The sequence below is a fragment of the Sylvia atricapilla genome, chromosome 4 (genome assembly GCF_009819655.1).
Source record: "Sylvia atricapilla isolate bSylAtr1 chromosome 4, bSylAtr1.pri, whole genome shotgun sequence".
Classification (NCBI taxonomy): domain Eukaryota; kingdom Metazoa; phylum Chordata; class Aves; order Passeriformes; family Sylviidae; genus Sylvia; species Sylvia atricapilla.
This window is the reverse complement of record NC_089143.1, coordinates 57,656,279-57,670,646: the sequence shown is the minus strand read 5'-3', so window position 1 is coordinate 57,670,646 and position 14,368 is coordinate 57,656,279. Positions and strand designations below refer to the sequence as shown.

General features: G+C 36.1%; 1 protein-coding gene across 9 annotated transcripts in view; it reads left to right on the top strand.

Annotated features, from left to right (window-relative positions):
• INPP4B (inositol polyphosphate-4-phosphatase type II B) overlaps positions 1-14,368 on the top strand; it is a 294,594-nt gene that overhangs the window by 194,074 nt on the left and 86,152 nt on the right. For all 9 annotated transcript variants that reach the window (XM_066317988.1, XM_066317992.1, XM_066317991.1 and 6 more), the window contains 2 exons: positions 471-618; positions 10,398-10,528. In XM_066317988.1, coding sequence (XP_066174085.1) covers positions 471-618; positions 10,398-10,528 — 279 coding nt within the window. The remainder of the gene's footprint in view (positions 1-470; positions 619-10,397; positions 10,529-14,368) is intronic.

The window sequence follows — 14,368 nt, the reverse complement described above, 5'->3', positions numbered from 1 at the left end:
CACACCTTCTATTTGTGTTAATGATTTGTGTGCATGTCAAGGGGAAGATGCAGCTGAACTCTGAGTCCTGTGCAATTTATTGGAATTGTGAGTGGCGCTAGTAGGTGGTAAGCAATGGTGGTCACTGTTCATATGTGCATTCTGTTTTTCCTAATTTCAGCTTAAATGTAAGAAAAGAGATTTACGTTACATGTAATTTACATTCTCACTACTTTGAAGACCTAAATTCAAAGATTACCTACTTTGCTGGTAAAATGTAATTTATTGATGTCCTAGTAATACTTTGTCCTCCACATGCTGATACAAAAATGAAATAAAAATTAAATGTTTTTAGTAGAATTTTAATGGTTCTGAAATCAATTTTGTACACAAGGGGGAATATGATACATTATTTTTTGCAGGTTATTATCATAATTTTTCAAAGTCATATAACCACAGTAAAGCAATGGTATTGTTTTTGCTCTTTGCAGTGTTGAGAAACCCAGTCTGTAAGTTATACAGATTCCCTACTTCTGACAACAAGTGGATGCGGATCCGGGAACAGATGGCTGAGACTACCCTCTCCTTCCATGTTCCTAAAGAACTAATAAATCTGCACATAAAGGAGGATATGAGAAGGTAAGGAAGAAGCAGCAGCAATAGCACATACTTAGTTTTATTTTTCTGACTTGGAATCATGCAAATGATGAGCTAAAACCCAGTAATTTGCAGTGTGAAATGGGCACTTTCTGTCCGCTAAGAATTTACAGTTGTAACTGAATGACAAAATTTGACTGCTCAGAATTTTTAGCACCCCAGTGACCTCATAAGTTCTGAGCAATGAACTGTGCTAAAGTGTGGTCATGACTTTAAATCTGTGAACTCCAACATTTGGTTAGTAGTATCAGTATTCTGGAACGTTAACATTTTATAAAGAATCAGCAAATGACAGGAGTGTGAACAAGACCGTGGTGTGTTTGGATATGTGTCCGGGTAGAGTAAATAACATGGACAAACATTATGCAGTGGGAAATGACAAGTTTGTCATGAGTAAAGGAGCAATGAGAATAGAAATTACATTCCTCTAGCTAATCTGAATTAGTTGGCATAAGAAAAGGGTACCAAAGTAATGTTTGTTTGAAACCTTATTTCACATTTGGCCTTGCAACCAGGAAAGATGTCTGAGAATCATTGCAATGTGCGTGGCCAGGAGAAATAGCAGAATAGGTAACACAGGTGTCCCAAAATCCTTTGTATGCCCAATTTCCCATTGCAGTGATTAAAATGGCAGCCTGTCCTTGAATCCTTGTAAGCTGTGCTGATAAAATTTGGGGAAACTCCTGTATTTTAAGTATTTCCAGGGCTACTCTGTAGACAATGCTTTCTCTTTCCTGTGGTAATGGATGATGTAGAAGATATTGCCTGCTTCCTCATGAAAGTTGCTTCACACATAGATGGGCATCTGGTCTCATGCATGAGTAATGTTGTGACCTAGTGTTGCATCCCAAATCCATCCTGTGCACTTTCAGGCAATTCCTTCCTGTTGTGGTTTACAGAGGTTGTTTGTTCTGCAAAATGAAGCTGCTTTTCTTTTTTTTATTCACCCCATCTGTTGCTTCTGTGTGATGTTTTTATGCCAATAGAACAGCATGTGGGAGACTGGAATCTTGATTTTAATAAAGTCAGTGGACTGATACATACTTATGCATGGTGATGATGGGTTATAAAAATCCTATGAATTGTTATAATACTTTATTTTATTCATTTAGTACTGTGTTTAGGCATTTATGGTCTCATCTTGTTTGAGAATACTTATGTGCAAGGTTGTTTTTAGTAAGCAATAAAAATAGATTATGCTGACTCTCACAGTTCATGCACTTCCCCTATTTTCATTTGCCCCACAGGTAAATGCCTTTTAAATGTTAGAGGATCAGTTTAACCACTTTTATTACTACTGCATTATTCTCTGCAAAGGCATAATGCAAATAATAGCCCTTGTTATTATTTCATATTGTAGAATTCACCTCCCTGGATAAACTCAGTGTAAAAAAATCACCACAGTGGGGTTTTCTCTCACCAAAATAAAGCAAAGATTTGAGAAAGAAACAGAAGTAAAAGTTTTACAAAGATTGAGATAAGTGCTTCTGATTTTCCTGATTGCCAATGTGATTGAGCTGTTCAAGCCTAGTAGAAAGTGTGGGTGTGAAAGAAAGACAAAGTGATTGAAACAGTGTGAGGGAGGAGATAAGACACTAACCACAAGGAGCTGCAACACATGAAATACTAGCAGATGGTGGGAATGGGGGCATCTGTGTCATCTATCATCATTTAAGAGTGTGGGTTGGAGCTCCAGCTTTGTCTGGGCTTTCCTTTTCAAAATAATTGTGAGGATGTGTGTTCTTGTGGAGTTCTTACACTTGTAATCTAGTAAAGTGTGTGAGGAGGATGCTACTGGAGTAGGTGTTGAGCTCACACAAATCATACAGTGCACCATCTTCAGGCTGTTCTCTTCTGAAGTATTCTTCTCTGTGTCTTTTCCCACCAGTTAGTATTAAAGGACAAATGTTTTTGTCTCAGGAGCCACTTCTTACCATACTCAGCCTGTTTCATTTTATTTGTATTGTGGCTTCAATATAATCAGGTCTGAAGCAATTACCTGTAAAAATATGCAAGTAAGTGTTAATCCTATTCAGAATCCATTATAAATTGTAGTTGAAATTCCCTTTTCTCACAGCTCTTAAGATTGTTTATCTCTTGATAAAACTCCAGTGTTCGTTGTTAACCAAACTCTTTCATTTACTGACATGATGCTTTGAAATGTGTAACCTGTAAGGATATTTAACTTTGGGTTTTAGCATGAAATAATATTTTTATAGAAATGCCTGAATTAAAGATTTTATCTTTCAAACCTCCCTGAAAGAAATTTTAGTAGGAGCTCTATAGTAATTTTATTGTTCTAGTAAGGGTCATACAATCTGCTTTGCTGAGTTTTATTACAAAATTATTTCTGTTTCCTCTTTGAGGTGTTCCAATGAGTCCTTTCTGCTGTTTTTTAATATTTCTTTACACAAATCTGGTCCATATATTTTACATGTGTCGTGCAAGGTTAGCCAAGTGGTTCTTTGAACCTAATGATTATAAAAAAGACTTGGGTTATAATAATTTTTCAGAAAGTTGATTGATCTGTGTAACTGAAGCTTGCAGTTGTAGGTGCAACCAGTGCAACTGGATCAGCACAGCAAGAGATTTGGCTGAGATGAAATCCCACCTATACTTGAATTTGGCCCATGGCATTTGTGATCACAACTCATAAGCAATTTTCAAATATTAATTACTGAAGTTAAATCCTCTCTCTGGAGTACAAAGCACACTTGCAAGCTTTCTCCTGCATCAACAGGCTTTCTCCTGTCCCATCAACACTAGGCTCTTTTTGGGTTTTTTTGGTGCAAATCTTATGCAATCTGTATTTTATTTCTTTCACTTAACATTTTGGAATTATGGCTTTTTTTCAGGCTGTCTGAAAAATACATTTTTTTTTCTACTTCCTCTTATTACACAACTTCTGTTGTGAAATGGAGCCCCAGGTATCCATGCCATGTGTGGGGAGCAGGCTTTGATATTTTTGGACATTTGGATGTTGGAATTTACTTGACTTGGTTTTGAGCAGCAGCATTGCAAAAGTGTTGCATTGATAAGAAGTGACAACATTTAATAGAAGTGATTTTGGGTAAACTTACCATGATTTTTGAAGATATTTGAACCAACCACGTTCAGGGAGGCACTGTTACTATGCTTAGTAGTAACTTGAGGATTTTCACATTGTTTTTTGAAGTACCTAGTTTTCAACACTTATAAAGTTCCCAAACCTGTCAGTAAAATGTAGTTCAGATAAGCAAAAATGCATATTTACCTGATCATGCATCCTAAAGGATGTGAAGCCTTTCTCTTCTTACTCTCCATCAGTTACTGCATAGGAGAATATAAGTGTATGGACATAAGTGTAGCTTGACTTTTGTAAACAGTGTTTAGACAATTGTCCTCATCAGACAAGATCAGTCTTAAACTTGGTAATTTGGAAACTAAAGGATAAAATATTATAATGAATGAACAAGGCATAATTTTCTCTCCTCTTGATTTCACTGTTCACAACCAATTTGGGAAAATATGGCCTCTGTGAAAGTCTAGGAGGGGCTTTCAGAGGTGACTTAAGTCAAATTTTCTGGATTTTACTTTGATTTTAGGTGTTTAAAGCTGTACTGCGTTGGAATGGAGTGACATCACCTGATTTTTTTTTTTTTTATTTTGTAACAGTTACCTCTACATAACGTTACCTACAATTCAGCAGTGCTGAATCTACAAAAATGCTAACCTGCATTCTGTATTGAGACTGCTCTCTCAGAGAAGGCTTTTTTTTGCAAGATGCACACAGGTTTTCAGACTCCAGAGAAATCATTCATTATAGCTTGCAAAGGCTGCTGTGATTACCAGGTGTTATACGTGTGCCCTGAGGAAGTCCATACTGAGCAAATTAAGCCTCCCACAATATGGTGAAAAAATGCGAAATTGAAGTGAAAAATTTGGTCAATTCTTGTCACTTAAGGTATCAGGGGGACTAAAAAAGCTTGTACAGTTTTATGATGTTGCTTGTGTCACAGAGATCCTTACTCTGTATTTGCAATGATGCATTCCGATTAATAAATTGGGGGGAAAAAAGAAAAGAGAAACCTGGAAAATGTTTGAATAGTTGAGTAATTGTTCAATTAATAATGTGATTTATCTTGCCACGTATATGACTCCAAGCTGAAAGAAGGAAATAAGGTTTTAAATGTAAACTGTGAAAGTAAGATGGTTTTGTTCATATCTTGGAACTGAAGCAATATTGTTTTAAGCTGATTGCACTCTATTCTGGCAAAACAAAATTGAAAAATAACCAAACAAAAAACCTTAAAACAATTCTAGACACTACTGCTAATTACTAAAATATAATTTAGGAGAAAAGTGCAAATTCCACAGATGTCATTCTAAGTATTACTGAATTTGAGACTCTGCAATTGTGTGGTGCAGGAGAATTATTCCCTGCTATTAAATGCAAATCATAAAATTAACCCCAAATGATCATGCTCTTTGAAGATGCTGAGGTTTTGAAAGATAAATCCAAGTAATAAAATATCCAAGGAAGGGAGAGAGTTTAGCAGGGAAAGAGTTTAAGGCAGGAATGGAAGGGAAAAGGTCTTAAGGCAGGAAGGGAGAAATTAGTTTAATTTAGCTTATATACTGTCTAAACTTGTGTATAATAAAAAGGAGATGGTGGTGGATAGAAATTAAAAAGGAACATAAAATTTTCAGCTCTTAGGAACAGTATAAAATCTTATCATGGCTTTGCAAACCCCAGTCTATTCTCTTCAAGTATATGGGGAAACAGGCTTTAAAATATTTTTAAACATATTTGTTGCCTTTTTTGGGGTGCATAGTTTGCTCTTGTGATTCTGGGACTTTTTGTCTGTTTTGTTTGCTTTTGTTTTCTTTTTTTCTTTTTGTTTGTTTGTTTCTAAACAACTGTTCAGGGCATGCAAAAGGTAAGCACACCCAACCTTGTAGCTTTTTAGTTGCCTGCCAAGTCAAGCTTACCAAAACTTGGAATAATTTTGGGAAATTCTGTAAGAAGACAAAAATGGCAACTGTTTTCAAGAGATTCTAAAGGAAAATTATTAGTAAAAAAAGAAAAATACGCTTTTATTCTTTTGTTTGTTTTTTGGTTTTGCTTCCTCAGACAGGATTAACTCCTCCTCAATAATTATTTGCCAGTTTTGGAAACAAGAGTGTGAAAAAACTATGATTATTTTATTTCTGGAGGGAATGTTATATTGTTTGTCTGGAGTTTATTGGCTATATATCACAGAAGCATATCTTGTAGCAAAGAAAAATGAGAGTAATTTTATCTGCTTCTGTTCTAACAAAAAACCAACAACAACAACAAAAAGATGAAATGGTTATCCATACATTTTAAAGTGAACTTTGTTAGGAAAAATAATTCCTGTGCTCCTTTCCTTAGAAAGAAGCTTCTAAGCTTCCTTTACATATGAGTGACTGAGTCATATCCCAAAGCTTATGCTATGTATTTACTTCAAAGCTCCTGTTTGATAAATAATCGGAGTTTTTATGCTGTTATAATATTATAGGAGTTTGCAAAGATAATCTGCAGACATGTCTCGTCTTGTTTTGAATCCTGCTAAGCTCTTGCTTCTGATGTTTTGCAAAAGCAGATTTCAGATTTTGTTTTGTGGAGGCCAAAATCACTTCATTTCTTAAGTTTTGAATTTGGCATGTTTTTGCCTCACTATGAATCACATCATTGGATTTTTGAAGATGTATGTATCAAAAATTGCTACTTGGTCTTGATGCAGTGTTTTTGTTTTATGTGCTTTTATCATATATTCTCTTCATTGTCTCCTCTTCTTTTAATTGCACTGATTTTTTCAACTCCATCTTTCAATTTGTCAGGATTTGTGCTGTGTCCTTAATGATGCAAGTGGCTATTTCTGCTGTTTCCTTTTCTGAGACCAAGAAATCACACCCAAGTCAGTTCTTGGAGGGACTGCTCCCTTTTCATTCTCCTCACTCATCCTAACATCTTGCTGGTGTTTTGCATGATTTTGTTTTATTGTCACTGACCACAGCTTTCACTGTGCAGTCAGCAATGGTCTCTGGACTGTTGGTGGAAGCTTTGCAGAAACAAGTTCATTAGAAATTTGATTTCAGTATTGGGACTTCTTCAAATAATTTTGCGACATGATGGGCAATTCTCACTCATTCAAAGCGCTCCTTACATAAATCAGGGGGTTGTATTTTAGCACTGAGTATGCTTCCTTCAGGCTTCTGAGCTGTTGTATCTAAAGTGATGAGCAAGTCTTTTCTTGTTATTGTTGTCATTAGAGTGCATGGCACAAAGCAGGAGCTGTGTAAGTAGAAATTACCAACATGAATCATACAGGAAACTCATTGTGTCTCTTTCGGGTACTTTTAGTGGTTTACTGTAATCAAGCACCTAAGATGTTCTCAAAAATCAAAAAGCATGACTTGGTAAATCAAAGATGGAATATTCATCTGAGCCTCAGGATTCTCAGCCATTTCTTCATGATGGACTTCTTGGAACATAATTAGTACACCAAAGGAAAGAATGCTAGTGAACATCAGAATGTACCTAAATCAGAGTTAAAAATTAGCTAATTAGCTATTATTTAAGAGGGACAATGAGGAATGGAACAGACTGTTTGTATCTACATTCCAGTTAGATACAAAGAGGCGAAGATTGTGCCAAGGCCATTGAGGAATGTAGCTGATTAATGAAAGCAGGAGACAGTGGGAGCTCAGACGTGTTCTTAGGTGGAATTTCCTTTGGGCAGTGGCACAAAAGACTCTTCAGGAGGCAGCTTGAGGAGCTGAACAGTAAAAGACAAACAGCTCTAGACAAAGCTTGGATTTCATTCTGTAAGATGAGCTGAAGTTGATGCAGAGCACAAGATGTGTCATGGTGATGAGAGCAATTATCTGGAAAAGACTTTGAAAGAAGATTTGGAGTGGGGGATAAGATGATAAATAGCTCTATTTTCACAACACTGAGTTTGCTCTAAGCTTCCTGTTCAGTTGACAAGCTGTTCAAAGTTCCATGGATGCATTGAAAAGTTGGATCAGTAATTGATTTGCCATCTATAGAACCAGTATCTATTATAAAGCTTAAATTTTTTTATAGCACAACTGTAATTTGACACAATTACTGGTTGAGGTGTGGTTTTAAAGTTATTCAATGAAATAAATTATCGTAAAAGTATTAAAATAGATTTTAAAAATTCTAAAATTGTGAGTATTAGTATGAACTATAAACTTTGTAAGATGAAAAAGATTATTTTTTTTCTACTCTGTTTACTTTTGGAAAAAGTCTTTCATGGAGTAGTAATAATAAAGCTTGGTACTATGGACTATTGTTAATGGAATTTAGATATAGAAAAGACAATTCTGGTTTCATCCATAACTCAGAATTGTATTGAGTCAACAACAGCAGTGACAAACTGTAAAAAACCCACAAGACAAATCCTATTTCAATCCTCTGTCTTCTGTAGTTCTATTAGAAAAATTATAACAACATAAAGTGTACAATGAGGGTATTTTCTGTGGAAGTGTCAGTCATACAATCCTGTTTTCTAATGGTTTTGTTTTTGCTGTATTTTAAAATGAAAATAAATTAAGAAAACGTAGTCTTTAAAGATTCCATGCCACATATGCTCTAGATTGCTATAGCACTGCGCTGTTACTTTAAGCATGGTTGATGTCTTTTTTTGTGACATATTGAAAGCTGTATTTTTACTTCAGTGATTTGTACATGTTTCTGAGAAGAAACAAATACCAACCTTGCCACCAGTAATGCAGGCAGAATTTGATATTTCTTCAAAACCTATTAAAATTAATATTGAGGGATTTGAGCTTCCCCTGCCCATTGCTATTGGTGTCAGTGGAGTTAACTCATAGTCAGCCACTTAAACAGAATTTTGGTTTTGACTGGATGTTTTAGTCTGAGATAAAAGGTTTCTATTCCTGCTGTTGTTTGACTTCAGCTTTAGACCAACAGCTCCAGATATGAGCTTAGCTAGAGGCAGGGATATAGTTCTTGGATAGAATACTATATTCCTATACAGAAGGAGTAGTAAAGTTTTGGAAGCCAGCCAGGTCCAAACATTGTTGCTAAAACTATTAAATCAGACACCATAAATACTAAAGACCAAAATATTATCACTGCACATAAACAAAATTGCATACCCTGACGAATTTTGCACACTTTTCTTAGAAGGAAGCCTTAAGATTTTAATTTAAAGGGACACCTTGTGTTAAGCTGCTAAAAACTGGAAAGGAAAATGGTAATTGAGAATGTTTGGTTTATCGTTTCATGGCAGATTTTTCTTATGCTACAGCAATGCCAGTTAGTATTGATGGAGGAAAGTTGAATTGGTTCAGCTTCAGGAGCAATTAAATGGCAAAAGGTAATCATGTCATTAACATAAACTCTCAACAAGTTTGTGGGTCAATCTTTGTTTCCATGTTGATATTTTCAAGGATGTGTATAAATGAAATGCTTTAATTCTGCTTCTGGTGCAATCTGGTTTTGATTGTCGTCTACACCAGGAGCAGAGTTACGCCTATGGAACTTCTAACACTGTTCACAGTAATGCAAAGCTAAAAGTGATGGGGAAAACATCACTGTACCAGTGTGTGGCTGTTCTGTTTAAGAAGTAATCTTAAGATGTTTTGAAGAATGTTCAGATCTGCTGCTCACATAAGTGAACTCTATTCCTGTGCTGCAGGCTCACTGCTCTTTTCCTCCCTCTTTCCACCTCTTCTCCCCTGTTTTTCTTTTTTCTTCTGTAAGTTTTTCTGTATGAAAGAGCTGTCCTCTAGAAGCCTTTTTGGAGACTTCCAAGAATTGCAGTGAAACACTCTTCTTGATGCTCCAAGGAAAATGAGGAAAACTGGTTGTGTTGCAAACGTTTTCTCCTGCACAATTCCACATGCTTGAAGACTGATGCAAGAGCTTTTATTTTCCTCAAAAGCAGGTCCCACAAAGTGGCTTTGGGATAAATACAGGAGAGAATTCCTTTGCAAGTGGGAAAATCAAACAGAAAGCCCAGGTTACTAAGGTTGTTTGTGCAGGAAATTCAAATGATCTCTATTTCACTCAGTTCAGCTCTCAAGAGTGTACAGGAAAACTGATGATTTACTAAAGGATTTCCTTTTGGATTTCCAGTGACATGTTTGGTTACCACAGCACTGCTGTTTTGACCTGATGAACACTGGAAGGCTGTACATGACATTTTAGGGGACTGGTGTTGGGCTTTCTTTTGTGTGTATATTTTGTTTTGAGTGCTGAAGAAATGTGGTGAGGGCTGGTGTGTTGGTTGAGCTGACTTTCGTAGACACACTGCTAGAAATATGTTTATGAAGCGTGGATGAAAGTATCCGAAGAATAGTGTATCAAAGCAACTATACTGAAAGATTTGGAGGAAAAGCAAACTTGGCATTCTTTCCAACGGTGTTTCATATTTCTTCACAAAAAGCTACTTGCTCTGGGCACAGCTCTCTGGAGCCTGGAAGCCTTCTTTCCTCCATGAAAGAAATAGTATTTCAGTTCGAAGGTTACTGCATTTATACCAGATGAGTTTTGAACATGAAAATTACTGCGTTAGCTACTGACATTCTCTACTGTGTACTACTTGAAAAACAAAGATGAAAAGCAGACCTTACAAACATTCTGAAAACAGATTTTATTTCAATTCGGAAATCTTCCTGAAGTTTTCTAACTTCTTTTGCATTAATTTAGATGAATCTTAGTCGATTAATGAATTCATTAGTGCCTTCTCTTTTTGGTGCAGGAATCAGGAACTTAAAGACCTGGGAGAACTTGCTCCTCACTGGGACAACATGCGCAAAAGTGTAATTGCTCACTGTGATCAGATGTTGAGCATGTACCAGGACACTCTTGCAGAGCTTGGGAAGCACACAGGTAGGACTCTGTGATTTTATGGAAGCAACCTCCCATCTGGAAGATTTAAGATTTTACTAAATTGTTAGCTATGAAATACTGGCATATTCAGCAGGAATAGAACACATAAGAATTTTAAAACCCTAGGATGGTTTGAGTTGGAAGGGACCTTAAACATTATCAAGTTCCAACCCACCTGCCACAGGCAGGGACAGCTTCCTCTAGACCAAGTTGCTCACACTCCCATCCAGCCTGGCCTTAAATGCTTCCAGCCTTGGTCTTTTTCATATAGAAATGGTGTTCTTGGATTCTGATATGCACTGAGAGCTTGTTCCCTCAATATCCAACAGAATCCTGTGGTCAGGGTCTGTATTGTAGTGCAGTGTCCACATGCCAGTGGAATAAGATGGCATCAGTGACAAAAGTGCAGCAAAGAGAGCTGATCTTTTCCTCCTAGGGAATTTCTTATTAACAAAAAGATGATGAAAAGTCAGCAGAACAAATTATTTCTTCTTTTTAATTTTTTTTTGATTGTTCACAAGTCATTCAGGAACTTCGATAATTCTTTTCTGTTTTACAAGACTACCAGAATAATTTCCCAAATCACACTGGATTTTAATCAAAGTTTTCTGTTTTCAGCAAGCCTTTCTGCCTTTCTCTGCCCAGTTTATGAGATATTCTGTAAGGAAATGGACAGGTGTCCTCTGAATCACAACAAAAGCCTTGTCTTCGTTGCTGTTTTCTTGATGGTGTCAGATTTCCGATACCAGTCCTCCCAATCTCCATCTCAGAGATGTGTTTTCAATGGTCGTGCTGCCATTATTGCTTGAAAATGCTGATTTACTCTGTACTCTTACCATTTGATGTTCTTACTATGGCCTTGCTCCCACAATTTTGTGTGTGTAGGCATAGCAGTGCATGTCAGAGATAAACACTAGGATATTTCTGTGAGAAAGATACATTATGATTATGAATACTTGTGAAAATAGAGGTAGAAGTGCTGATAGCATCTTGTGAAAAAAACAGGCAAATATTTATGAAGCATTTACAGTATTTTCTTCATTACTTTCTAGCTTTCTACATATTCCAACCAAAACTACTTTGTGTACTGAGAAATGGAACAATCAGGTTCATTATACAACTAACATAAATTAGAATAATTTTTCTTATAGGTAATTGGATGCATTTACTTTTAATATAATGAAACTGTTGCACTTATTAGGTGAGACACACCTTTGCCTCCCAAAATAGCCATTAAAACTGTACTTCCGTTCTTTATTGTCTTCTAAGATAGGACTGAGCATGGTGTTTCTTGTACCATATTGCTTTGGGATAGTGTTCTTGGTCACAGGAAAAGAGAATTCCTATTTTAGTACATGAAGAAAAACCAGTCTGTACCTGAAAGTAAGGAGTGGCTGGTCAGCTGCTTAAATATATATAATTTCCATTTTGTTTCCAGAAGGGTAATTTCTTGTATTTATGATTGTTGACCATCATCAGAATATTCCAGATCCAGCTTTGGCAGTGTGCTGCCTAAACCAGTATGACACTTCCTATGATTCTGTTTTAAATAATATACATATGCATTTTCAATCTTTGGCTAATTATATCTTGAAAGCACTCCATAACGTGTCACAAGCAAGCCAATAAATACAGATAATGAAGGAACCAATGTAATAATTAAAACTTGCAGGAAAATGTTGAAAGGACATTTTGAGATTCAAAAAAATAGACAATATATAGTCTATGAAACATAAACCCTGCAAGACCTGTATTGTGCAAAGTGACTTTCTAAAGAGTTTATAATGTTAAAGGACCTATCTTAGGTGAGTCTTGAGAGAAATAAAGTGGACCCGGGAAACTGAGATTATCCAGGAGGACTGAACCAGCACATATAAAAGAGAAGGGACATTTATCAGAAAACAAAGCAACCTAATAATTGCAGCAAAAATAAGAAATGATGACGAGGTGTAAATTTGTTAATTTCTTCTCTATGAACCGTACACTTTGTAACTTCAAAAAACAAGATTATAGTCTTTGATAAGAAAAGCAAGCCACACATATTTGACTTAATACTGTAGTTGCAGAAGTAGCAATGTTGGGGGCCCATTGTAGATACTTGAAATTCAAGTACTTATCAAGTAGAAATTTCTAAGATTAGCAATGTGAGCACAATTTTAATTCAGATTTTTCAGGTCAACATATTTCAAGGCGTGCCAAAACCCATTCTGCTTTTCAGTTTAGCCAGCACAGGGGTCTTTCTTCATCTTAGAATATTGCCTGAGTTCGGGTTTGAAGTGCTCAGAGGGGCAGAATGCACCTGCAAATAAAATTTCTGCAAAATATTCCCATGCTCTCCCAACACATTCTTATGTTGGGCTTTCTGAGTGGTGCCCACTTCAACTCAACCAAACTATTTGTGGAATTTAGTGGAGAAGGCTGTTACCAGACCATTTAATTTCCTTTTGAAGTCAGGAGATTGCTGTGGAAGTATCAGGAGACCATATTAGTGTTTGACAGCAATTTTGGTTCAGCAGCATGTTTATTGAAAATGGAGGTTTAAGGAAGTTAGGACTATTTCAAATTTGAGTTGTTTTGGCAAACGCTTTTATCCTCGCTAATGTGAAAATGTTAGAGAATATAAAGCATTCTTATTGTAAGCAAACATGTCAGGAAGATATAAAGGTTAGGTAACAAAATCCCCAGTAATTTCAGGTGAATCTAAACCACAGATTCGGTGATGTTGGGAGGGAGTGGAACTTGGGAAATTTTTTTGTTTCAGTTGGACCTGAAATCATCCCCAAATGATTTCTCCTACCTCCCAACTTAATTGTTTTTCTGTTTCAGTCATCAAACTAAAAAAAATCTATTATTTATCCAGCCCTAGAAGGAGGAAAAAAGACAGTTAAGGCTAAGGCAATTGAATATTGTTCTCAAAAACTGGACACTGTCCCTGCCTCTGTCACAAAGTTCCTATGTAGGCAAGTCAGACTTGAGAAGTGATTAGTTTGTTGTTCTTTTTTGGAAGCCTGGCACTAGACACAAGTTGTTTTCCAGAAGTGCTTGATACTCGTGTATGCAATTCAGCCCAGTGGGAACCGTGCTGCCAAAATGGAATGTGATGTTGCATTATAATGTCCTGTTCTGCAAGACAAGTTTTTCCATGTCTTATGTTAATGTATTGTTTTTTTTAATGTTTTTTCTCTGACATTAGGATGAGAGATAGAATTATATCTCAGCCAGTTAAAATTATTTTATAAAAATTTGTAAGTCCCTTAAAGGCTGTTAATATGTATATAGTAGACAGGTTTGAGGAAACTAATAACCTAGACTTTGAGAGAGGCTTAAGCAACATGTCTAAATCCTGAATAGATATGGAAATAAAAGTTGGAAACAATATATTGAATCACTGCTTCTAAAATGAGCAGCAAAGACAATGAACATTCAATGAACTGGTAAAAGCTGATATATTATTGAAGCCCATTTCACAGTAGTTCTTCAGGTGGATGTCAGATGAAACTTGCATCTATATTCTGGTATTTCCTAACTTTGAAGAGTTTGATCTTGCAACAAGAATAGCAAGAATTGTTTTAGTTGAGGGAATGAATTTTTATTTTAGTTCTTCGATAAAACTTACCAAGTTGCTTAAAAACAGACTGAACTTAAAGTTAGTTTTATGGTATGGATGCTACTGGTAAATGCAGATTGAGATGTTGATTCCACTCCATGGATCTCCTATCTGAGCAAATCTAGTAAGTGATAGCAACTGGGGAGTATTTATCCAGTAATTTTCTGGCACTGAATGATGGGAAGGGATCCTTGTTGGAAGGGACTCTAATTAATATGAAGTCAGACAGAGTA